Source organism: Notamacropus eugenii, chromosome 1, assembly GCF_028372415.1.
Source record: "Notamacropus eugenii isolate mMacEug1 chromosome 1, mMacEug1.pri_v2, whole genome shotgun sequence".
In the NCBI taxonomy this organism is placed as follows: Eukaryota; Metazoa; Chordata; class Mammalia; order Diprotodontia; family Macropodidae; genus Notamacropus; species Notamacropus eugenii.
This window is the reverse complement of record NC_092872.1, coordinates 703,630,774-703,656,203: the sequence shown is the minus strand read 5'-3', so window position 1 is coordinate 703,656,203 and position 25,430 is coordinate 703,630,774. Positions and strand designations below refer to the sequence as shown.

The following is a 25,430-nucleotide window of genomic DNA, read 5'->3' as shown; positions in this document are numbered from 1 at the left end:
CGAGTCGTCAGAATTAGGAAATCCCATTTCTCTCAGCGATAGCACAGTGAGGAAATATGCCCCTCTGCCTCCTCATAGGTAAAAGGAGAGCCTTCTGTATCAGTTTCATTACTCCATTAGTTTTTTCACTAACCAACCTTGGAAAGGGAGGAAGGGAAGAGAATTCTTTAGAGAACCATCCTGGTGGAAACCACAGGGTTTGGGGCTCAACTGTCTGCCATAAGGGGAGTCAGAAGGGGAAGGAAGACTTCACTGACTTTTTTTGTTAGGGGTGTCCCAGATGGAGTGGGTGGGTGTTCCAAGCAGCTCCAGGATGGGCTGGGGGGGGGGGGGTGTTTTTTTTTTTTCTCAGTCTGTAATATTTCATTGTTCAGAGACTTACCCTGAGAAAAGTGACTATAAATGTGGAAAATGGTGATCCCTAAGTCACTACTGAGAAATGCCCTAAAGGGCCAGCAGGAAAAACCCTGGCCTGTAGGTAGCCAGCTGTCTTTGTGGATTTGGTGTTGGGCTGCTTTGGGATAACCCCTATTTAATCCTTAGTGCCAATTACACATTCTGGAAAAGACCAACACATGCATTATTATCAGGTGGGTGTGAGCTGAGCCACAAACAAATGCAGGTCAGGAGTTTTTAATTAGTAAGGTAGGTAGAAAGAACTCTAGCTACTTAGGAGAGGCAAATCTGGTAGCAAACTCCCACCTCCCCTTTATCTTAATGTGTTTATTTTTAGATAATCTTGCTGTAGGAAACTTCCCAGCTTGCTCATTGCCCCTTGTAAGCCAAGGTTGCCTACTGGCCTAGAGGGAGCCCCCCACCAGATTGCAAAGACAGCTGTGACCCCTTAGTAGGGTAGGGTGCAAATTCAGGCCCGCTGGACCCCTTCCCCTTACCTCCTTAGCCTTAAAGACAGATGCCCACTGTTTCTGAATAAGATAGCAGACAGAATATTTCTAAATAAATAGTGGACACTCGGTATATGCTGCTAACTGGGAGACACTTTGGCCTAAGTACCACGCTAAAGAAATTAAAGTTCTTAGGAGATTTTCAGTGTAATGAGAGAAATAGGATAAGCAGAAGAACAAAAAGATATCAGAGCTTTTGATTAGACATCTGGGTGGTGCAATGGTGAGAGCACTTGGTTTGGAGTTCAGACTCACCTCAGGTATTTCCTAGCCATGTGACCCTGGACAAGTCCCTTAACCTGTTTGCCTCAGTTATCTCAACGGTAAAATGAAGATAATAAAAACTCCTACCTCCCAGGGTTGTACTGAGGGTAAAATTAGATATTTGTAAAGCATTTTGCAAACCACTCAAAGGTAGAGCCTGTACTAGGAGTCCTAAGAGTTCTCATTCCAACGTTAAAACTGGAAAGGACCTGAGAGAGCCTTCTGCCTGTCCCTCTCATTTTGCAGAAGAGGCAACAGGCAGGTTGAGGCTACTGCCATGCCGACCACCACCTTTTCTCACTTGTCCATTTGGGTACTCAGGGTGTGTTGAGTCCTAAGAAACTAAAAAGCTGAGGAGCTGAGCCAGAGCTAGTGGAGTTGGCATTAGGAGGGGGACCCGATCTTACAGTTGGCATCATGAAAATCTGTCTTGCAGAAGCAGCCATAGCTCTGTGTCAGCGGAGCAGCAGCCTCATTACCCTCCATGAGTGGTGTTCTTCCCACACTGGATTTCTTCCTGTTGCCATGCCTTTATCCTAGCTTGGAATGCTTTTCCTCCGCATCTCTGCCATATAAAATCCCTGAATTTGATGGAAGTCAAGCTTTTTCTTCTACATGAAGACGTCCTCCCTCCTCCCTTCACTACCAGAGCCCTTCCTCCAAGAACTAGCTTGTATGTGTATATATGTGTATGTGCATGCACACATGCGTGTGCGCATACACACACACACTTATTGTAAGTCCATTTTTTCTGTCTCAGAATATAAGTTTCTTGAAGGCAGAAGCTGTTCCTTTTCTGTCCTATCTCCCAAACCTAACATTGCCCCTGGCATGTAGTTGAGACTTAATAAATGCTTGTTGATTTAGAATTGCAATTCTAGCTCCTTTTTTAGAGATAGAAAAGTTCAGAGTAGCATCTCAATACTGGTAAGTGACTGAGCTAGAAGAAGCCAGCTCTCCTCCTAGGCCATTGGTTTACACCTGGTATAATCAGTAAGTAGTGACTGAGCTTAACTATACTGACCCAAACTCCTCCCACCCTCCAAGCAGACTTCAACAGTGGGTCCTGTGTGTTGCATGGTAGATGTGGCTTGGACCTCAAGAGAATACCCAGACTGCAAAGCCCCTTTAGCCACCGGCTGATCTTGTCTGGTTCCCTTATCTGCCTGCCATGGGTCTGAGCTAACAGATATACCAGCTTCTCTGCTAACTTGCTTTTATACAGACTTGCACAAATTTGGGGACATTCATTCAGTTTATGAAAGGGTTGCTTATGTTATAATCCCTTTAAATAGCAAGCTTCCTTAGGATTTGGTGGGGGCCACTTTCTACAAGCTAGCTACTGTTTATGGAGGCCTCTGTAAGCGTCTTGGCCAGGGACTGTCTTTGTGCCTCTGGTCCTGATCAAAGCACTTCACTTATTAGCATTAACTGGCACTTCAGTGTTTGTCAGATCCGTACAGCAAAATCCTCCCTTTGCTGGCCAAGTGGGAAGCTTTGTTCTGGTTCTTGCTGCTGTGCCGGCCCCTCCTCCTCCCACCCGACCCCAGGACTTAGGGAGGGGGGCCAGTGAGCCCTAGCCCCTGCTGGGCATTAGGCCTTGGGAGACTGGAGTCGCCAGGGATTAGGGGATAGGAGTCAGTTTTGTGGCACATACAGCCAACCAAGCTCTGCCCATTGTCAGCAGCACTCACCCAGACAGAAACGTTCTGTGTCCTGTAGCCAAGAGAGCCAGAAAGGGGTGTGGAGGGAGAGGAGAGTGTGTGTGTGTGTCTGTGTGTGTGTCTGTGTGTGTCTGTGTGTCTGTGTGTCTGTGTCTGTGTCTGTGTCTGTGTGTCTGTGTGTCTGTCTGTGTGTGTCTCTGTCTGTGTCTGTGTGTCTGTGTGTGTGTGTGTGTGTGTGTGTGTGTGTGTGTGTAGGAAGAGAGAAGAAGCCAGGATACAGCCTCAGGAGGGATGGGGCTTTGGACCAAGTCATCAGTGGGACCCCCAAACAAAAAGAAAAAGGAAAAAAGACTGTGGGCAGGCTGTGCCACTTGTGCTGAAAGGATGGAGAGGCTGGCAGTTGTGTCTGTCCCTGCAGGCCCTCTGGGCATCAGCTTTCATCTGGCGATCTCAAAGCATGTTAGGTAATTAAAGAAGCATCCCATCTCCTGAAAGAAAATTCAGTCTTGTCATCAGGAACTAAGACCACCAACAAGAGTCGCTAACTGACTCATTTTCCTCAAATATTTGTTAGTGTTTAATTGCCTGTCTAAAACTTGAGAAGCTCCTGAACCAAGCTATAAATACCAGGAAATCCAGCTCTGTGCTAGGTATTTCATTCCATGTCAATCTTTCCTAGCAGTGGAAAGAAAGTCTGTTCTTAGAGATCCCTGGAGAAAAGGAGGACCATTAGTGTGGACGTGACTAGGTCTTCACAACTGGAATCTCTTCCTGATACCTAACCTGACTATTCTATGATAAAATGTTAACCTCACTCAGTAACTTTCTCTGTCTGTCTGTCTGTCTCTGTCTCTGTCTCTCTATCTTTCTGTCTCTCTCTCCTCCATTAACATAGAGCATTGGCAGGAAAGTGGGGAGGAGGGCATCTCAAGAATAATTGAAGAGGAAGAATGGGGAATATTCTTGATACATTTGAGCAACGTATGGTTATTGCCTGTTAAGATCGAGACCATTGAATCAGGGTTACAGCTTTAGTGCTGAAAGGAACTTTAGAGGTCATATTCTCCAGCCCCCTCCCCCATTTTACAGATGAGGAGACTGGGTCCCAGGAAGGTAAGTATCTTGCCCAGGGGCATATAGTAGTATGTTGTGCTGTCAGGATTTGAACTGGGGTCCAAATCTAACCACCCTGCCCCCTTAGGAAGGCTCTCTTGAACCAGAGGTCCCAAGTCACAGTTACTCTCCATTGCTTAAAGGAGGATGCCTAGAGTCTGAAGGATCCTTCATTTCTGAGTCTCTGGTTACAAGGTGAAGGGCTGTGAGCTCTGTGCTAGTTTGCACACATTCAGATTCAAGGGTTTGAAAAGTCACCCCCTTTTTCTGGCAGGGGCTATGCTTAGACCCCAGTGAAGCCACCTCTCAGCTGTTCCCCCGCCTCTCTGTAGCCTAACCATTCTCAACCGTGCCCAGATCCAGGGATCTGGCTCGCTCTCTCCTGGGGGGGCTCCTCACCACGCCAGCCCCATTGGGGACATTGCCTCAGTATGCCTTCCTTGCAATTGACCAGTGAAGGCAATGAGCCTGTGAATGGGGAAAGGACCTTTTAGCAAGGCAGGAAGAGGGGATTGCCTCAAATGGAAGAATATCCTCGTGAGGATTATGGCGATGGTTCAAGGCTGCCATTGACAGCAGGAGCCGCATGGGTAGACTGCAACCTTTTCTTGGTGGGGTGGGGTTCAGAGGGTAGGGAAAGAACACTCCTAGGGGTACACCTGGGCTGATCACACCCCAGTTCTGCTAATTGCCATGTGACCTTGTAGATCATGTGGGGGCTGGCAATCAGGCCTTGGTGTGCCCCATGGAGCCAGCTCTTCCTCCTTTTCAGAGGAGGTCACTTGTCTCATCCAGTAGATGGATGGTGGGAGATGTCTCTCTTCCCTTACCCTTGGCCTGAATTTTAGGCTGTAGATCAAAAGACTTGAAACCAAATAACTTCTGAGCCTCTAAGAAAAACAAATAAACTGGAGCAGTGGACAACACCCCAGGAACTTTGGGAGTCTACCCTCAAGGTACTCGCTTCCCTTCCCACCCCTTTGGAGCCTACAGCATTTGTATGTGCATTTACCTGTAGGAAATCCTGTGCTTATCTTGGATGCCTACTCAGGCTTCATGTTAGGGGAGATGAAAATAGTTTATTGTAAATAAGTAATCCTGTAGCCGTTTCTTTTCTTTATTTTAAAACTGTCCCCATAATTCCAGAATTTCAGATTGGAAGGGACCTCTGTGGCCATCTAGTGCAATTTGTGACCATAGACAGATCCCTACTTCCAGCACAACCAAGGGTTCTTCTGGTCCAGACTTTGTGTGGAGACCTCCAGTGAGGGGAAGAACCCACTACCCCAGGACAGCTCTGATTCAGAAAAAGATTATCCTTGTCTTTGTTTTTGCATCACCTCCCTTTCTCAATACATCCCTGCCCCGTACCTCCCAAAGCTCTACCCCTTATAAGAAAAAATAAAAAAGAGAGGAAGAAAAGCCTGTTCAGTAAAGTTCACCAACACCTAGGGGAAAGTCTAATGCCTAGAGTCGTTCACCTTTGCAGAGAAGGGGGTGGGCAGGTGATTGGTGCTTTCTTAGGATAACTCTGATTGGCAGAGGCAGTTTTTCCTTGTTCTGGTTCTGCCCTCTGGAGCACAACCAGAATTGATGCCTCTTCCTTATTACTCTTAGTTAGGTCAGTACCTGAGTGCAGGAGTCCCTGACCTGAAGAAACCTTGACCCTCCTATTGTGAGGGGACTTCTAACTTAGACCAGACAGACTTTTGAGGCCCCTTCCAGCCCTAGAACTATGATCCCTACTGGATCTCTCAAGAAAACAGCTAGCATGCCCCCAGGATTTTCAGTACCATAGGTCAGAGCTGGAAAGGAATCACCCTCTGGAGTCTCACCCCAGGGGACCCAGAGAATTTGGCTTTGACCGTGGTCACACAGCTGGAGAGTAAAATTCAAAGCCAGGGCTGCTGACTGTCGATCTAGTACTTTTTCTATTACAGATGGTGAGGTGATGGTAACTCCCAGTTTAGGAACATACAGTCCCAGTGAACAGGAAGCTGAACCCTGTTTTCACCTTTGAGCCTGGGCTGACCCCCTTGCTCACCCCTCGGTGCTGCATGCAGGGCCAAGGCGCCAGCTGGCTCCACGGCACCCATGCCTTGATCCAGAGCAGTTTGGGCAGCGAGCTGAGCCCACCTCCTGTGGAAATAGGATGAATCAATGAACCTTACTGATCCTCAGCACTCACAGGACCTGTGGCATCACATGGGGCAGGCCTTCGTTTAATACGTTCTTGTGGACTTGTTTCATTTTACACCCACTCCTGATCTCTCTTGGGGTGAAGGAAAAGAGGCAGATTATCTGACTCAGGAACCTTGTCGGCTGTTGAATGCACCATTCATTCTGCTGTGGTCGCACCCCTCTTCTTGACTGATTTTTTCTTCTTTCTTCTCCAGTATCTATGGAGAATAAGTCCAGACTCCCAGACTAGGGCTCCGTGCAGGACAGCGTGGTCCTCTTCTCTCTAATGTGTTTTTTGTTGATTGAATAAAGGAAAAATACTTGTTAAATGCCCTGGCCTGTGAATAGTTTGCTTTTCTTATAAGAAGGGATGACAGATAAATGTGTCCTTTTACTTGGGGCAGAAGCAGTTTCATTCCTGAGGAACTAACCAGAGAGAGCCCCACTCCTAGTTGTTAAACTAGGGCCATGGTGAAACCATGGAAGCTTGGGTCTGGAATCAGGAAGATCTGAGTTCAAAAACAGCCCCCAACACTTACTAGCTGGGTGACAGGCAAGCCACTGAACTTCTGTTGCCTCAGTTTTCTCATCTGTAAAATGGGGATAATAATAGAGCCTACCTCCGAGGGTTGATGTGAAGATCAAATGAAATTGTATTTATAAAGCACTTGGCAAACATAGCTATGGTTGTTGTTATTAACAGCCAAGAATTCAGGGGCCCTCAGGTCTAACTTTGTTTCTGAAGCATTCTTTTAGGTCTTCCCTTTGGCCCCCCTCCCTGAGGTGCATAGCTTGGTTGCAGCCATGTCAGCCATCAGCTTTGAATTGACCAGCAAGGCTTAGCGCAAACCCTCTGGTCTCAGGCCTCTAGTTTTGGAAGTATTGCTTTCTTAGCTGGCCTGGAGGGTCCCCTGCCCACTTCCTCCTTCCACCAAGGCTTCATCCCAGAAGGGCCACAGGTGATCTCCTAATTAAAGCATCCTCTCCCCAGATCCTTTTGACTGTGCACAGCTGCTGTTTCCTGCCTCTGGACTGTGGGTCCTGAATTGTAGCAGGAAGAGCTCTCTGGGGGCCCTCTTGGTTTGTTTTATAACAGGAAACAGCATCAGTTCCAGTCAAAGCCTGGTGCCATCCTCTCACCCCAGGATGCGTGCTGACCTGATCTTCACCTTTAATATGCTAATCGCTGTCCTTGGGGCACTAGCCATAAATGAGACTTGATGATGATTCTGAGCGTGATGGTCTGTTTGTGGGCAGGGCACAAGAAAGAGCATGAGAATCAGCATAGGAGGATGCCCAGAGGGGCAAACGTGCAGCCCAAGCAACTCCTACCTGCCTTCCACCCATTACCATGGGAAATGTTGAACAAAACATGGATGAGATTACATATTAAAACTAAGTCACTGTGCAGCTCACAGGGCTCCTCATGTACCAATCAGTGGCTTAGAGGCCTGGTTTTCTGTGTCCCCCCCTGCCAGTGTTTTGGTTGTGGGACACTGGGCAAATCCCTCAAGCTTTCAATGTCCCTGAGCAGGCTCTGTGGGTCAGCGTGCTGCGGAGCTCGGGCTTGCTGCAGGCCCTGCACCAGGGAATCCTTGGGGACCCCTCCCAAGAAATGACTTGGCAGCTGAACATTGTTACAATTTTGGTTGACATCTTTTTACCTTGTTTTTGTCTCCAAACATCTTCTCTCACCTCCCTGGAGAGCCATCCAACTGGAAACAAAGGACAAGAGGAGGGGAAAGCTCAGCACAGAGGAGGGGGCACTTTTTCCTAGGTCTCTTCTGGAGACCTTGTGATTTTTTTCCTGACATTCAGCTGTGTGCATGTGGACTTGGCACTGTGTGTTTTGTTTTCCTGGTTCTTCCTACTTTATTCTGCTTCAGTTCACTCAGGTCTTCCCCTCATTCTCTGTTCTTCACATTTATTGGCTCTTATGGCACAATTATGTATTTTAAGACAAGTATGGTTTTTGGTTTTTTGGTTTTGTTTTTTTTTTTTTTGTCACAGGCATTTTTATTAACAGACCACTAGAAAAATAATCATGGTAGAGACCTCTTGATCTAGTCTTCCCTGTTACCAGCATCTCCACCTTCCACAAATGTGTACTCTTTTTCTTCATTCTGCCTCGTGGAGAAGATAATTGGAAGGGCCACAGGAAGTTGTTGGCAACTTTGAAGTGTTTGCCAACAGTGTAGATCTCACGGATGAAATCCTCCATACAGATAATTCTATATTTACTGAGAGATTTTGCAATAAGGGCAATATCCATCAGGGCAGTTTTCTGTTTCTTAATCTTGCCATAACCACATTTGTAAATTAAGTCATTCACAGACTTCAGGTTTGGGCAGCTCCATGCAATGTATGATCCCACACTCCTCAGCATGTTCATTGAGGCCTTGTTAAGCTTAATAAAAGTTCCATTTAAGATTTGGCAAAGACAAAAAAGTTGCAGTACTTTTCGGACCTTTGGGCTAACTCCTTTGATACCTGTGATTCTGATCACAAAAGCTAACTTGGGTTCGGCAGGTACGTAGTAGTTGCCAGCTTCCTGTGCCATTCTAGCCATCTGGATTTCACTTCTATACATCTGTCTGTATTTCACTTTAGCTTTTTCATAGCTAACTTTTCTCTGCATTTTACGGAGGGTTTTTATAGCCATCTTCTTCAAGCATCTGACCTTCAGTATTGCGAAAACCTTTTGCTTTTTCAGAAGGGATTCTGGAATGGATGGTAGCTTCTTTTTTTCTATGCCTGCCATGATTCCAGCTGGAAAAAGAGCAAGAGAAGTATGTTTTAAAGCAACATTGAAATAAATAGCATCCCAGGTTTAGAGACGTAAATTTTTAATCTACCTTGGAGGCCCACCCAGCCCTTGCATTTGTAGGTAAGGAAACCAAGATCTAGGGTCAAACATGTCAGGGGTAGGATTTCAACCTAAACTCTCTGAATCTGTGTGCTTTCTCCTGTGTGCTGATGGTGAGTCCTGTGGTTTGAAGTCCTTCTCTGCCTTTTCATAATGTGGAAGTGATCCTGGGGGTCCTCAAAGGCTTGTGGGAATTAAAGCTAACAAGGATCTGAGAAGTCTAGTCCACATCTCCCATTTTAAAGCTGAAGAAACTGAGGCTCAGAGAGGGAAGGGATGGAAGTGTCTAAAAATCACCTTGGATTCCATGCTGTTCTACCACATTCCCTCTTGAAGGTTTTGCCAATAAAAGGCAAATAGAAGTCTGGGCTTCAAGGTGGCCAGTCACCATTTAGGGCCACAGAAGCTCATAGAGACTGACTGCCATAGAACCAGTGCCCTCTCTGTTTCTGAAGGGAACACACCTAGAGGGTTAAGATCATAGTCCTCAAATTGGCTTACCCTAAAGCCACATTCTCCCAGATCCCTTCCAGCTCTCCCTTTCCATGATTTCTCAGCATTTGTGGTCAGCAGTAGGTAGGAAATGGCAAATGTCCTTCTTCGAGGGGGATACCCGTTCAGTGGATGCTATTTATTAGCTTGTCTCTTAGGTAGTATTTTAAGGTTTGCAAAGTGCTTAGATGACCTCTCCAGTCCCTTCTGTTCTGGGTCCTTCAGTCCTCTCATAGCACAACCACCTTGAAATAAGCGATGGATACTTGGAAGGAATCCGTATTACTCTGACTAGCCATCAGCACTATTGTGTGCCAGTAGTAATACCGGAATCAAGTATTTGTGCTTCGAATGGCTAATGGGTTTTGCATGATTTCACACGTATAATTGATATCTATTGCTTGCCTTCTTAACAGGAGGGAGGGAGAGAATTTGGAACTCAAAATTTTAAAAATGAATGTTAAAAGATTTTTACACATAATTGGGAAATATTTAGCAAAATAAATAAAAGTGTGTGTTAAAAACAGAATGAGCTGAACAGCCTGTTCCCACCTGAACTAACCTTTGCTGGTCTTGAATAAAATTAACAAACTGCTGGGAGCTTGGTACCATGACCTTTGAGCATGTGCTAATAACTTTATCCCCTTTTCTTCATTTTGTTTTATTTTACAGGTGAGGTCTCCAACTTGAGCCCCCAGTTTTCATTTGAAGGCACCAATTTAGATGTTGGGAATATAGTGCTGGCATTATACAGTGGCCTCTTTGCCTACGGTGGCTGGTAAGATGCTGGAGGGTCTTCATTTGCTTCATGTAGAAAGTTGTAGCTCAGTTTTCAGTCAGATCATGACCATTTGTCCTCTTTTTGAAGTGATCACTTGGTGATCACTGGGCTGCTTTAGGATGTCCTTTCCTTCTGTCCCATAGGAAGAGCAGGAGCTGTGTTGGGACACAGGTACAACAGTGTCTGAGCTGCCCCTCATGCTCACAGTCACCTGAATTCTGGACCAGGTCAAGCAGGGAAATGAGAACATGACAACACATAGGTTTTTAAGAAGCTACAGGAAGCAGGAAGAATACTTGGTCAATGAGGACCTCTTACAGGCCTGAGTAGTGGCAGGTCTGGAGCTACTCACGGGGTGGGGGCCAGGAGCTCTTCTAGGAACATATCTTCCCAGAATCGATCTATACAGGAAAAGACCAATTAGTACACAGCAAAATGGAGAAGGTGGCCTGGTTGGTCTCCTAGGCTCTCCAGCCTAGCCCTGTCACCTTTCAGATTTGACTTCTCATTTGCTGCTTCCATAGTCCCCGCATTATCACTGAGATCGGAGTCCCTTGGTTGGTACTAGATATTTTTGTTTATGATCATTCCTTCCTCATTTATGCCACCTAATAAGAAGCCTCTTCAACTCAGACATTTGAATACTTTCCCATAGTTATAAACCATTATTGAATTTAGCAAAATTTCCAGAGACAGGGCACTTTTGAGGGGCGGTGAAGCAGTTGTATCACTTGGGTGATGAGACTACCTTTTTGTCCAACTTGGAGACCAAGGAACAGAGGAATAGATTGAGGAGACTGAATAACTCCATTTCTGTCTGATGGGCCCTCTATTTTATATCAGATAGGCCCAAGTTAAAATCCACATTCCAAAGATATACATATGTAAGCCCCCTTCCCCCACAGTTGTTCCAGTTTCAGTCATGTCTGACTTTTCATGACCCCACTTGGGGTTTTCTTGGCAGAGATACTAAAGTTGTTTGCCATTTCTTTCTCTGGCTCATTTTACAGATGAGGAAACTGAGGCAAACAGGGTTAAATGACTTGTTTAGGTTCACACAGCTAGTACGTCCCTGAGGCTGGATTTGAACTCAGGAAGGTGAGTCTTTCTGACTCCAGGCCTGGCACTCTGTGCACTTGGGCACCACCTATCTGCCCCTCCCTCCAGTAGGCTAGATGATTGAAAGTTCAGTTCAGTAGAAAGAATAGAGACCTTCACCAGGACTGAAATATTGCGGTGGCTTCTTTAAAAACCATCTACTGGGCGGTTAACCCCTAAGGATGCTGGTCAGGTGATAAAGAGCACCAGAGTGCTGCTGCATGTCCAGCACTGTGCTGAGCACTGGATTGCAAGCCCAGGCCCATGCACTTCTAGGTTCCCAGGTTGAAGGGTGAGCCTCTTAGGAGCAGACACTGGACTGAAGGGGCTGAGCTAGGCCTGGGGGAGTACTCACACGCTTTGTTTAGTTAGGAGGCATGGGGAAGCTTTCTCATGCTTTTCCTCCATTCTTGCCCTTGGCACATGTACCTGCCTTAGATTTCTTAGTGCTCTACAAGGAGGTGGCATTACCTACTACTTCCATTCACTATGGTCTTAGGGGTTCTGGGAGCACTTAGGTTTCTGTTTGATAGGGAATAAGGTGGGACCCTACCCTCGGAGAGTCTTCCCTGATCTACATGGCCATTGTCTAACTTTGAAGCAGATGAAGCTGCCCTATGCACTTGTGACCCATCCCACAGTATCCCATTCCTCAGGCCTGGAAAGCTATATCTCATGTTGGGATAGACAGGACAGCCCTCCATTGGAACCAAGTCATATCCAGAGGGTTTATTCTCAGCCCTTGAGACCCTGGAGCCCATTTTCTTACTGAGTCTGAGCCATAGAGGTGGTGGGAGGGATGTCTTCTGTGGCAGCTACTTCTAGCCCATTCCCCCATGTCTGTTGATTTCTTTGGCTTTCTGAAGACCCCAATGAAGGGAAATATTTAACTCTTAACTTTTAAATTTCAGGAATTATTTGAATTTTGTCACAGAGGAGATGATTAACCCTTACAGGTAAGGTTAATGAATGGAGACATTGTGATTATGACTTTTATGAACCATAGGACAATCTGGTCTTCTCTGCAAAGGAGCCCAAGATTCAGGCATTTGGGCTTAACTCTGTACATGATGAGACTTTGTAGGATTCTGTGTCCAGAAGGATAAAATAAAACTTATTAAAACCCCAAGCCTGACACATTTCAGTTCTCCTTTTCTCATAAAATCATTTGCCCTCTTCTTGGAAGTTGAGGTACTGAGAGGTTAGGACAGATGGTCTGGGGTTAGCAGAAAGAACTTTGGATTCTTGTCACCCCCTTGCCAAGAACTCAGTGGGTCACAGCTGGCATTTATGTAGCATCTTAAAATTTGCAAGATGCTTTACAAATGTTTGGGTCTCACAACCACCCTTGAGATATAGGTGCTGCTATTCCTCACATGTTACAGAAAAGAGGTTAAAGGACTTAGCTAGAGTCATCTAGCTTAGTGAGTGTCTGAGGCCAGATTTGACCCCAGGCTTGGTGCTCTGGGCACTGCAGTGCCCCCTGAAATCACTGGCCCTCTCTGGGCCTCAGTTTCTTCATCCATAAAATGAGGGGGTTGGAGCAGACAGCTCTGTCTCTGTGATCCTATGATCACCACTGGCTTTCTATCTTGGGTGCAAGACTGAGAAGACAAGGTACATGGCCCAAGGATGGGACCTCATCTCCTGACCTCTCCTTGGAAGGAGGAGCTGTCCCACCCTGTTAACATTTGGTGTTCAAAGTCACAAATGCACACAGCCAGGAAAGACCAGGTAGGCAAACCAACCAGAAGAAATACAGAAATGGCCCTGGGAACGTGGACTTCAGAGAGTTGGGTGAGGTTCTGATAAGGCTGCAGCTGAACTGAGCTCAGGACTCATGGCAGGTCAGGTTGGAGGGATGGTTGGTCTGGAAGTCAGGAGACAAGTGTTCTCACCAAACGGCTAAAACAAGGAGATCTCTCATTAGATTATTTTTTTAAATAGAGAAGTATTTACTGTCTTGCATGTTTGCTAAAAGACTGACCCACCGAGGATTTCTGAGCCATTTTACCCCCATTGGAAGAAAGGAAACCAAAGTAAAAGCTGAAGGAAGAAGGGAGGCAGGCAGCTGTCTCCATTTCCAGGCCTGGCTAGTCTTCCTATCCTTTGAGGAGGTGTAAAGGGAGGGAGCCTTAAGCATGAGAGCAGTCTGAGGGCCTGCACAAGTCACTGTTCAACCGAGCACACAGCAGTGAGACCTTCAGTACGAGGTGACCTCGATGGTTCCTGTGCTCCCTTCCACCTAGTGTCAAGCTCTGCCAGGACTATATTTTTGGGGAAAGTTGCCAGTTCTCAGCTAGCTGTCATTCTCCTTCTCTTACTCAGAAGTAGCTGCTGCTACCCCTAAACACCCTAGAGGTCATATAGACCTGCCCTCTCATTTTACAGAGGAGAAGGTCAGAGTTAGCAGGTCCAGGATTTCAGCCAAAGCTGTCCTACACCTCTACTCAGCAAGGCGTAAGTACAACCAAGGTAGTCAGCCCTATTCTGTGTTGTGGGAGGAGACAGAGAAGTTTGAGGCAGTATAGGGGCCTCTGCCTACAAAGAGCTCCTTGTCTAGATGAAGTGAGAAAACACGCACACGCACACACACGCACACATGTGAGACTAGACAGTGCATGATCACTGGTCTGGATCGAGTGGTCCAGGAAAGGCTTTGACAGTGGAAGCAGGGGGACTTGAGGATGGCTGGGTTGGGGACAGCTTTTCAGTCTTTCTGTGCATTCCCCTCACTCCAGAAGGCCAGCTTTGGGAAGTTACCAAGGGGACAGAAGGTTGATTGGGGTTTTTGTTTCACCATCTGATAACAAGCTGTTTTGGGCAAGACACAAAAGATGAGATCCAGGGTTAAGGGAAAGTGAGCAGAAGGAGGCTGGTGGCCTGATAGAAGAAAGCAGGGGCCCAGAGAGCTGGGGAGAGGGCAAGGCTGAGGGCCCCGGGGTTGAGGAAAAAGATTTCACACATCCTGGTAAGTACTTTGTGGCTAGAGTACATTAGATTTGCCCGTTCACAGGCACATTATTTGCATTGTTTGGAAGGGGCCTCGTGGGCTTGCTTTCACTCCTTCTGGGCCTCAAGCCCCTGCTTTGCCCCTTGCAGTGTGTATGAGACCTTAGGCAGTCACTGTAGCTCTTGCAGCCCCCGTTTCCTCATTTCTAAATGGAGAGAGTCAGACTGGATGACCGAGGTCTCTCTCGTTCTGGTCTAGGGCTGTGCGAATATTGGACTTCTTTATCTACATATTATATAAAATCTGGCTATAAACAGTAATTTTCAGAGTTTTGTTTGTAGCGTTTTATAGTTTCCAGAAGACTTTATGTACCTTCTTATACTTATGACAACCCTGGAAACTGAAGCTAGAGAGGATCCTAAGAAGGATTGTACCCTAAGAGGCTGAAGGGGCCTGAGCAGTCCTCAAGGCTAGCCCCGCCTACCCCAGACATTTTATAAATGAAGAAAGTGAAGTGTTTGGGGTGGAGGGACTTGCCCAGGATCACACAGTAAGTAGGGGAACTGGGGTTCAAGCCCATGTCCTTGGGCTTCGTATCCAACGTTCATTGTCGTGTGTATGCCAAACAGCAGCTTGCCAGAGATATACCGAGTGCCAGGCTTGGGACTGGAACCCAGGGGAATACCCAGTCAGATGTTCTTTCCATTTTGTTCCATGGCCTCCTGTCATCAGAATGAACCGTCACAGCTCATTTTCATACCTCCTCTTAATGAGCTCAACCCCCCTATGTCATTTTAGTTGCTGGCTAAGTTCTAAGACCCAGTACTGCAAGTGACCAGCCAGCCTTTTCCCTGACCATTTAGCTCATCCATTCAAAATGCATTTACAGAGTACCTACTTTGTGCCAGAGCCTATATCCCAGGCTTCTCAGCATCTGCCCTTCCGTGGCTTATGTTCCCCTGAGGTGGTTACAACAGCAAACATTTCTGTAGCAGTTTAGGGTTTACAAAGCACTTTGCATGTATCTTGTTTAAGCCTCATAACAGCTGAGCTAAATGCTGTTATTATACTCATTTTACAAATGAGGAAACTGAGACCTAGAGATGTTGATCGGTTTGCCCAGGGGCACACTTTAGTAAGCGCCCAAAGACAAGATTCAGACCGCTGTCTTCCTGACTCTCTGTTTATGCTCTACTAACCATTGTGTTTGGTGGAGCACACTTAGCTCCTTTCCATTCAGGTCACCTAGTTTCAGCAGCAGCTAGTGGGAGAACTGTTTATAACCCCCAGGAAACTGTGCATCCTGCTTTGAAGGTGATCTTGCCACGTTCAGAGCTGCAGGTCCTAGACGGAGGTGGTCTTCTATCCCATCTTTAGTAGACCCTTTATTTAAAGGTAGTGAGTGACCTTTCTAGTACCTCTCCTTGGGCTAGGACCGAGAAGCAGAGATGTTTGTGCTGGGGAAGACCTGTTATTTCTTATACAAGTTGAAACTCAGTCTCTCTGGACAATATGACCCCACTTACAGAATCTTAGATTTGTAACTTCCTTGCTCCTCCCCTACCCCCACCAATTTGGTGTTAGACATGAGGAGACAAAGGCACAAAGTTAAAGTGACTTATTTAGTTCCAAATGTCATATATTAGCAGAGCACGGTAGAGAATTGGGGTAGGGTTAGACATAACAGGCGGGCCTTGTATTCAATTTATTTTACCAAACCCTTGCTGAGACACTGGGTAAGAACAGAAATAGGTATTGGGCAGTCATTAAAATACAAATCATTTAGTTCCTCATTGTAGCTCCTGGCATAGTATATTTGTTTCTGCTTTAGGACTGGATTTTAATGGTGAGGGAATAGGATTCAAATCTCTTAGAGTCTTAGGGTTATTCTCAATATCACTTCTTGTCTGTTATTGTAGGTTTAGAATATGCACTTGTGGATTCTTCAGAATCATCATCATTAATGTCTTATGATAAGCTGGATAACATAGTGTTTATGCCTACCATTGCTTAGTGTCAGTTTTATTCTCAAAACAATCTAGCAAGTAAGTGTAGGTCGTGTGGGTCACCCCCATTTTGTGGAAGAGGAATCTGAGAGTCAGAGAAATTCCCATACTTCCCTTCCTTTGTTTCTATCCCATTGAAATGCAGTGTGCTCATCAGGGCCCAATAAACACGTTTCTAGCAGGGTGGATCACAGGGTCTTCAAGTTATCTCTGATACCCAAGGTAGATGACTCCCTTTATCTCACCCCATGGAGAATGCAGACGGCCAGAGGAATCACTGAGCCCTTAAACAGAGACAGTAAGCACACCCAGTATTCTTCAAGCTCCCCTTGGAAGGGAACCACACTGGGGGTTGAGTCTCAGGTGGGATCCCCCTTCCCCAGCCCCTCCTGGGCTCTCAGGGCCTCCTCATGGTTTAGCTGACCTGCCCAAAAGGCAGACTCCCTTTGCGGCTGTCAAACTTCCACCACTCATGGGACTCTATTCTTATTTCAGAAACTTGCCCCTAGCCATCATCATTTCACTTCCTCTGGTCACCTTAGTGTACGTCCTGACAAACCTGGCTTACTTCACCACCTTGTCCACTGAGCAAATGCTGAGTTCAGAAGCTGTTGCTGTGGTATGTCCTTTATCTCTTTTCCCAGTTCTGGTGGACAGGATGTCCTCAGGTGGATTGGGCAGCTGGTGCAGGGGCAGAGGATTGAATCGGCTTTTCTTAAGAAGCATTATCTTTGGAGATCAGTGGCCTAGGAGCAAAGGTGTCTGGTAAATGTAGTAAAAGTGGTTTCCTCTGAATCTCCAGTGCCTGTCCACTATTTGTGGAGACAGCTGAGCACTGGGGAGGGCAGTCACGTTAAGCCTGTCTAGTTTTCCACCTTCAGAGTTGCTGTGATGATGTCCTCCTCCTCTTCCTCCCTGCTGACTCAGGCAGCGTCTAGAAGGGAAGGTGAATTCCCCTGAACTTGGCCCCTCTTCCAAGGCCTTATCCTGCCTTCATTTGGTGACCCTCACCTCATAAGCAGGTTTGAACACATCCTCCTGCTGCTTAGTCAGCTCTGAGGTCTCTCTTCAGTGGGGTCACAGTGCAGCTTGCTGCTTGCATTATCATTGGCCTCAGAAGGAGGTGGAGGAGACCTGGGAAGACCTGTCTGCCATACTGGTGCCACCTTCCCAGTGAGTTCTCTGTTAGACCCCAACACCAGCAGGACTACTGAGTAACTCACGTAGAATGAGGTGCTCTTAGCTTGTTTTCATACGTGCTCACGACCTCCTTGAGGACTGTGATTTTTAGGCTTAGAACTAGAAGGGACATGAAAGCTTTTGCTTGAGGACTTTGTTTCAGTAAAAAAATGAATCACCAGTGATTTCCCCATTTCACAGATGGGAGATACTGAACCTACAGGCCTGTAGCCCAGAAATGAGCTGGTGATCTATCTCTATGCTTTTTCTTTCTGTTGTCACTCACTGATGTGACCCTGACCCACTGTGGGATGTAGTTTCCTGATTGCAAATTCTGTTTGTAGGACTTTGGAAACTATCACCTGGGCGTCATGTCCTGGATCATCCCTGTCTTCGTGGGCTTGTCATGCTTTGGATCAGTCAACGGCTCCCTTTTCACCTCCTCCAGGTAGTCCTCTGGCCTGTCCTAAAGGTTTCCCACTTCCACTGAATCAGTTGACGTTTCTAGAGATTCAGAGCCAGAAGATGGGCTCTGTGAGATGATGTTTCCAGGAAAGAGACGCCAGACATTGTCAGAATGTGGACAGTGGCTGTGCTGGGGCATAGTGTAGTGGCTGCACTGGGCTGAGGCCTTGGGGAGGGACATGGCCACCAGACAGTGAAGGAGCTGTGCATGGCTGGGCTGATCTTTGCCTCTGATCTTCATAATAGCTTTCTGACTGTCTTTCATACCTCTGGGGGAGTCGGTCATACTCCTGTGAGGGACCTTACCAGAATGAGGAGAGAAAAGCCTGACTCATCTCTTGCCTGCAGATTGTTTTTTGTAGGTTCCAGGGAGGGCCACTTGCCTTCTATCCTCTCCATGATCCACCCGAAGAACCTGACTCCCGTGCCATCCCTCATCTTCACGGTAAGCCTTCCACAGACCTGCTTCTACCATGACTAGGAGCACTGCCAGTTCTGGGCTGGAAGGAGGGCACCCGCAGAGTCACAGTGGCCAGCCTGCACCTTCTGAGCTGGGAGGGACCTCAGACTATCCTGTCCAGGAGGCCTCCCCTCCTTCAGTCCCTGTGTCCCTTTCCATACCTTGGTCCATGTGAAAGGAAATAGAGGGATTAGTTCATTTCAGTAACAGTATACCTGTTTATCAAATACTCCCATTCTTCCCTTGATGTGTTTCATGTATCCCCTGAGTGTATACATTCTCATTCCCCAGGTTGGGAACTCCTGATCCAGGCCCAAACCTTTATTTTAAACAAATGATGAGTGGTCAGAGGCCACTGAGGAAAGGGAATGGTTTGGGTATGGTCAAGAAGCAGAGTTCAGCTTTGAGCTCAGGGCAACAAATACAGACTGTTTCTGCTCTTATAGAAACATAGAAATGATAGGATGTTAGTGCTGAAATGAACCTTAAAGATCATTTAGTTACACCAAGTCTACAAGAATTTATTAAGTGCTAGACACTATGCTAAGTGCTGAAGTTACAAAATAAGTTATGTACAGACAGGACCAATTGGAGGGAATCTCTGAGGGAAAGCTTTTTGATTTGGGAACCTCAGCTGAGACTTATAGGGAACCAGAGAAGCCAGGAGGGAGAGCATGCCCGGTGTGGAGCACAACCAGGGAATGTGCCTGGAGGTGGGAGGTGGTACAGCCCCTAAGGAAAAAGTGACTTCTCTAGCGACACATCCTGGTGGGATGTCAGGGCTGGGACTGGAACCCATTTCTCAGACTCTAAATCCAGGGTCATTCCCATCGTGAGTAACTTAGCTAGAAGCCAACCTGTGGCCTCTTTGCTCTATCCTGGGAACCCCCCAGGCTAATGGTTCCCATTTAGATAGTGCTAGGGGTTCATAGAGGCTGTACAAGAATGATCCACGCAAATGCCCTGAGAAGTCCATGCCCTCATTATTTCAGATTTGCAGATGAGGAAACCTGGGCTCAGAGTAGTTAATGACTTCTAGCATGGTCTGGGCCTGGAGCAAGATTGGAACCCAGGTCTTCATACTTCTCTTGAATCTCATTATTTGAGATGAGAATCAGTCACCGAGCACTTATGGATTTCCCTCTAAGTGCCAGGTACTGATGAGCTCTGGGCCTATACAGAAAGGCGAGTAAGAGACCCCTGCTCTCAAGGAACTACCCTCTAATGGAGGAGACACAGATAGACAGGCGGGACAAATGAGAGAATCAGCAGAGGGAGCGGGGCACTTGCAATGAGGGGTGGAGGAGAATCAGGAAAGGCTTTTTGTAGAAGGAGGGGGTTGGTAGCTGAGATTTGAACCCAAGGAAGCCATATGAGAACAAGAAATCTTCGAAAGTTCCTTTAGAGAAGACCAGAAGAAAACATTGTTTCCTCTCCGGTGTGCTCGTTAGCCTTGCTGGACAACCAGAATAGCATCAGTTTCCCTAGTTCACTTCGTAGGATAAGCTAATTTCCCTTTTTGTTGATGAAGGATGTGTACGTGTGTGTGTGTGTGTGTGTGTGTGTGTACATATGTGCACTTGCACAAGTACACACACATATACACACACTTTATCCTTAATGTGTGTTGTTTTTCCTTAAAAATAATACATCTTAACAATGAAGTTTAGTCTCTTAGACTGATGTCGGTCTAACAAGTGAGAGTGGTAAATCACAATCACTCAGTGGTCACAGCCTGAGCCTGTGGGCTTGCTCACCCTGTTCTGTCTGTGCCTTGTAGTGCGCCATGACCCTGCTCTATGCCTTCTCCAATGACATCTTCTCCGTCATCAACTTCTTCAGTTTCTTCAACTGGCTTTGTGTGGCCCTGGCCATCATTGGGATGATGTGGCTGCGCTTTAAGAAACCAGAGCTGCACAGACCCATCAAGGTGAGAAACGCACTGCTGTTCCCTAGTACTGTGCCTTTTTTGCTCAGAGAGGTTTGTCATCGGTTTGGGAAAGTCCAGTTCCATTCACTCAACAGGGTTTCTGGTTTTTCTGCAAATTGTACCACAAGTCCTCACTGAACGTCTTCTAGTCAAGGGGACCTGACCCAGCTGAGTCCCCACAGGGTAGGAGGGCCTGGTTTTATCTAAATTAAGGTTTTCTAGTTCCTTGAGGAATGACTTTTACTTCCTATGAATTTATTTCCCTGGGTAGTTGTCCCTAAGTGAAAGGTTGTGTTTTCCACTTGTCTGGGCAGAAGGCCAGGCCACATGGCATGGCAGGCGAGGTTAGCCCAGTACCTGGAGCCATCGATGGGCTTTGTAGGAAAGAAGCAGGCAGTAAGCAGCTCTTCTCGGGGCACTCTGAAAGGTGCCCATCCAATTCTTAATTGGCAGGTGCCCATCTCACAGTGGGCACTCACAAGCTGCCCCTGCCTTGTTGGCAGACTTAGCAAAGAAGTTAGGAGTTTCCTTGGGCAACGGGTCCCACAGACAGATCCCTTGCCTTTGTTATGTATTCCCTCCAAGTCAAGATTGAGGCCTGTTTGTAGAGAGACTAATGGAGACTAATTATCTTTGGCCATTCTGCCCTCAGCCTCTAAGAAATCTTGGAAAGGACAGGCCTTCTCTCCCTCCCATCCACCCCTCCATTCTCTTTCTGTCTTGCCATTGGATTGGAAAATACTGGCTAAAGAAGAGGCCTGTAAACCAGAATTCCATGGAGAAAAACCTAATGCTGACCAGGCCCTGGGGCTGCACTGTGTCTTCGATGGGGTGGGGTGGGGGGGTGCCCAGTTAACACCAAAAGGGATTCTTATGGGCTACGTTTTAAGGGCATGATTCAACTGTCTTCTTCAGACACACTTGCCCTAGTTCCCCTAAAAAAGATGAAATCATTTCCCATCCACCCTCATCAAGGTTTGGCCAGGTTGTTACCAGGTCATTCCACCTCTGGTTTTGGCACCAGATCTTCTCTCCATTGTGGTCAATACACTGTCCTGCCAGAGATGGGGTGGGGGGCTTGCCTCAGAGATGCATAGGGAGAAGGGAAAACTTAAAGAAAACCAGCCATCAGGGAATGCCCTTTGTAGGCAGGACTCCTGGCCTAGAGCCCGTCTCCTATTCACCAGGACCACGAAACTCCAGCCAGGGAAGAGGAGATGTCCCAGTTTGGAGGGTTCGTTGAGACACGTCTGCCTGTTCAGCTGAATTCTGTAGGCTCTGCTAGGGCACAGTGCAGAGAGAGGGAGCCAAATAAGGGAAGCCAGGGCAGCCTTGTGAGCTCCTTTAGTGCAGATCCTGCCTCTTGTATGGGCTCCTTATGGCCCCAGCACAGCTCAGGGGACAGCCAGATCTATTGTAGTGCTCACCTGTTAACTTCAGGAGCTAAAATTTATCCTAAGTTTTGTAGCGTTCTGACAAACGGTGGGTGTGTCCCCGGTCTCAGCTCCTATTTGTTTAAATTAGATACTCAAGTTCTCCAAACATTGCCTGTGTGTTTGGGAATCCGCTCTATCCACACTGGAAGCAAATACAGACTTGTTTGAGTTGTGGCTCCACCTGCTGGGGCTAAGCCTGCAGACTTTGGGGACACCCCTCTCCCCACTATGGGCCTCCAAAATGGCAGGCTGACACCCTCCCACCACTCACCCCTGCCCTGCTTCCCTGCTTTTGGTCCTTCATCACTTCTGGCCTGCCAGAATACCTAGGAGGAGGTTTTTCCTGAGAAGTCTTGATGACATCCCAGAATCCTGTTTCTAGCTTATGATGATATAATCCAAATGAATTGTCAGTAAGCACTGGGACGGGTCACAGGAACAGAGGCTGTAGGGCTTTCCCTTGGACTGACCTAGACCTGCCCCCTAGCCATGAGTGTCAGAGACGGAGGCAGGCCCTTGACCCTTTGGATGGCTTTGATTTGGAGCTTGTAGCCCCAAGGGAAGGGCAGATGTTCCACTGGGAGGCAGTGAAAATCCTTCGGGGGCACTTTTGGCTGTGAAGATGGCTGGGGGAAGAGAATTTTGAGGCCCGTAGTGGGGGGTAGGGGGAGTTGGGGAGTGAGTCTCTTCTCCCTAGGCCAAGCTGGACCTAAACAGGATTCCCATCCAAGATCATCTGGAGGGACTTGACAGAAAACCACAGGCATCACCTGTATTGTAGCCAGTGGATGAGGGTTCCCACAGGGTCAAGGGCACCTGCTTACTGTTGCTTAACCTTGGTTAGTGGTGGTTAGCGGCCAAGGTGAGCCCAGCCTTCCTGATTCTTAACTCTGTCCAGTGTTTGAGACTCGGGAGCCTCCCTGTTCTGTAGGACTCCAATCTGCGACCAGCCTTCCCAAGGGGCTGTCTTCCAGCCTGAGAAAGCCATTTTGTGGGAAGCCTCATCAGTGCTGAAAGCCCCTCCTCCTCAGCACACTCTGGGGACATTAGCCAGTTAGAACCTGAGAAAACAGCTTCTAGGCCCTGCCCAGCATGGTCTGCAGATTCTCTGCCAAAGCTGGACTCTTCTGCTCTTAGGAAGTATTTACTCTGGAGAGGTATTTGGGGGCTCAGTTTGATGATTGCTCACTTTCTTGCTTCTCTACTTCCTGCCAACAAGTGGGGCAGCCAGGTGGCTCAGTGGATAGAATCCTTGACCTGGAGTCAGGGAAGGCCTGAGTTCAAATGTGGCGTCAGACACTCACTAGTTGTGTGACCCTGGGCAAGTCACTTCCCTGCTATCTTTCTCAGTTTTGCCATCTATAAAATGGGGATCAAAAGAGCCCCTACCTCCCAGTTTGTGACTGGATACAATGAGATACTGAGTACTGAAACTTAGCACAGTGCCAGACCCATAGCAGGCATTCAGTCTAAAAGCATGTGCATGTGCGTATGTGGCAGGAGCGGGGTGGGAGGGTCGGGGGGAAGACAGTGTATATTAACTTGTGAAAGTTCACTTTTGGGTCTCCCTGAGAAGTTGGGAATCCCAGTGCCTCTGTACTTAGCCCAGAACAGAAAGTGGCAAGGGAGCGCCAGGTTCCATCTGACGTGTTTTCTCTCAGCTCTTTCCATGGACTGTTTTCCTGGGCACATATGCTTGTCTACTCTCACCCCCAGGTGAACCTCATGTTACCCATCTTCTTCATACTGGCCTGCCTTTTCCTGATAGCTGTCTCTTTCTGGAAAACTCCAGTGGAGTGCGCGATTGGCTTCGTCATCATCCTCACGGGAATTCCTATTTATTTCATCGGTGTCTGGTGGCAGAATAAGCCCAAGTGGCTCCTTCAGGGCATCTGTGAGTAACTAGACCCAGCGCAGTGCGTGGCTTGGACCCTGTCTTTAGTTACAAACCGGGCCAGTGTTCAGGGAGACCTGAGTTCAAATCCAGCCTCAGACATTACTAGCTGTGTGATCCTGGGCAAGTCACTCAACCACTACCTGCCTTAGTTTCCTCAACTGTAAAATGGGGAGAATAATAGCACTGACTTCGTAGGATTTTTGTGAGGATCAAAGGAGATAAATGTTTATAACAGGCGCTTAGTGCAGTACCTGGCATGCAGTAGGTGCCATCCACTTATTTATCTCCTCCCCCTCTTCCCTTCCCTCTCCATCATAGGATCGTGGCTCCTTGCTATTAAAGCGTTAGACACACCCATGTGCTCAGTACTCTGTATGCACAAATGTTCACCTCTATGGGCTGACCTGGCTGATCACCCTTTGGGGATGAATATCCTCAAAGATGGGAATGATTTTCACCTCTCATCAGACTGACTGGCTGGCGGGCTGCCCCCCACCCATGTCCTTCCGCATAACCTGGTTTCCTTTTCTTCCCAAACAGTCTACACGACAGTCCTGTGCCAGAAGCTCATGGAGGTGGTTCCACAGGAGTCCTGAGCACAGTGACCCTTCGAGAGGGAACTCACGGATGTCGCTTGGAAAGAACACCCCCACCCCCCTTCAGAAAAACAAACAAGTGAGGCCAGCAATGTCCATTCCCTCATCCCATCCTCCCGATGGCCTGGCTGAAGCCACCTGGCCAGCCTTCCCTCTTCCTCTGCTCAAGCCTGGCAGCTGAGGGTGCTTTGAAAGATAAACCCGCGGTACAAACGAATCTCTCCTGGATACCTCCTCAGGACCCCCAGAGGGGACAGGGAACAAGTTGCTGAATTAGGCATTAAGACTTTGGATTTGTGACTGAAAGTAGATGTTATTTTGGGGGAGTTTTTTGCTTTCCTTCATTTTATTTTATTTTTAACTTAAGGTTCAGGCTAGTAGAACCCGGCGATACGATTTCTTTTTACAAGTGAGAATATTATTTTTTCAATGCTGCCAACTGTACCCACATACCTCTGGATAGCACCGACACACTGACTCCAGGTCAAGCAGCACTCCTTTGTTGACCCTTCTCCAGTGGTCTTGTAACTTTGGAGAAGGGGGTCTTCCAAAGACCACACACTCCAGGGCACAAGTGGACAGAACTACTGAGACTTGATACAATGTTGATTTTAAATGGGGGCTTGCACTGATTCCCACTGAGGGTCTGCTTCTGCTCCTCATTTTGTGTTACCGCACAATGATATTGGGTTGTTGGTTTGTGTTTTTTTAAGTTGTCATAAATGGAACTAGTTCAAACCGAACCTCTGAATTTTTGTTTTTACCTTAAGGACTGGAGGTAGTTTCTACTCACTGGCTAGTTTCCCTGCCCAGAGAGAAAAACTAAATGAATAAACAGCTGCTTGTTGTATTTGCAGCATGAAAGTAGGTGCTTCAGGAGATTTCAGTGAGTTTAACTCCCTCAAAGACAGCTCTTTGTCTGCTTTACTGATTTTTGACTATGCCAGGGAAGAGGAAGGAGCCCCCAAGACCTTGGGATTGGAGGTCCAGAGAGGCATAGGGCTCTAGGGGCTGACTGGACCAGGCTCAGCAGCTTTCATTTCACTTTTGTTTGCCACTCCCACCCTTTTCTCCCCAAGGCTTCAGGTCATTCCTGGAGCCTGGTCCTGTACAGTCAGAAATACAAATTCATATGTGTGGCAGC

At 47.3% G+C, this 25,430-nt stretch overlaps 1 protein-coding gene and 1 pseudogene across 1 annotated transcript in view; one reads left to right on the top strand and one right to left on the bottom strand.

Annotated features, from left to right (window-relative positions):
- SLC7A5 (solute carrier family 7 member 5) overlaps positions 1-25,029 on the top strand; it is a 60,128-nt gene extending 35,099 nt beyond the window's left edge. The window contains exons 3-10 of the mRNA XM_072636280.1: positions 10,158-10,263; positions 12,276-12,320; positions 16,819-16,942; positions 17,847-17,950; positions 18,316-18,412; positions 20,208-20,357; positions 23,510-23,687; positions 24,231-25,029. Coding sequence (XP_072492381.1) covers positions 10,158-10,263; positions 12,276-12,320; positions 16,819-16,942; positions 17,847-17,950; positions 18,316-18,412; positions 20,208-20,357; positions 23,510-23,687; positions 24,231-24,286 — 860 coding nt within the window. The 3' untranslated portion in view covers positions 24,287-25,029. The remainder of the gene's footprint in view (positions 1-10,157; positions 10,264-12,275; positions 12,321-16,818; positions 16,943-17,846; positions 17,951-18,315; positions 18,413-20,207; positions 20,358-23,509; positions 23,688-24,230) is intronic.
- Positions 8,112-8,909, bottom strand: LOC140521346 (large ribosomal subunit protein uL30 pseudogene; annotated as a pseudogene).
- Positions 25,030-25,430: the final 401 nt, after the last annotated feature.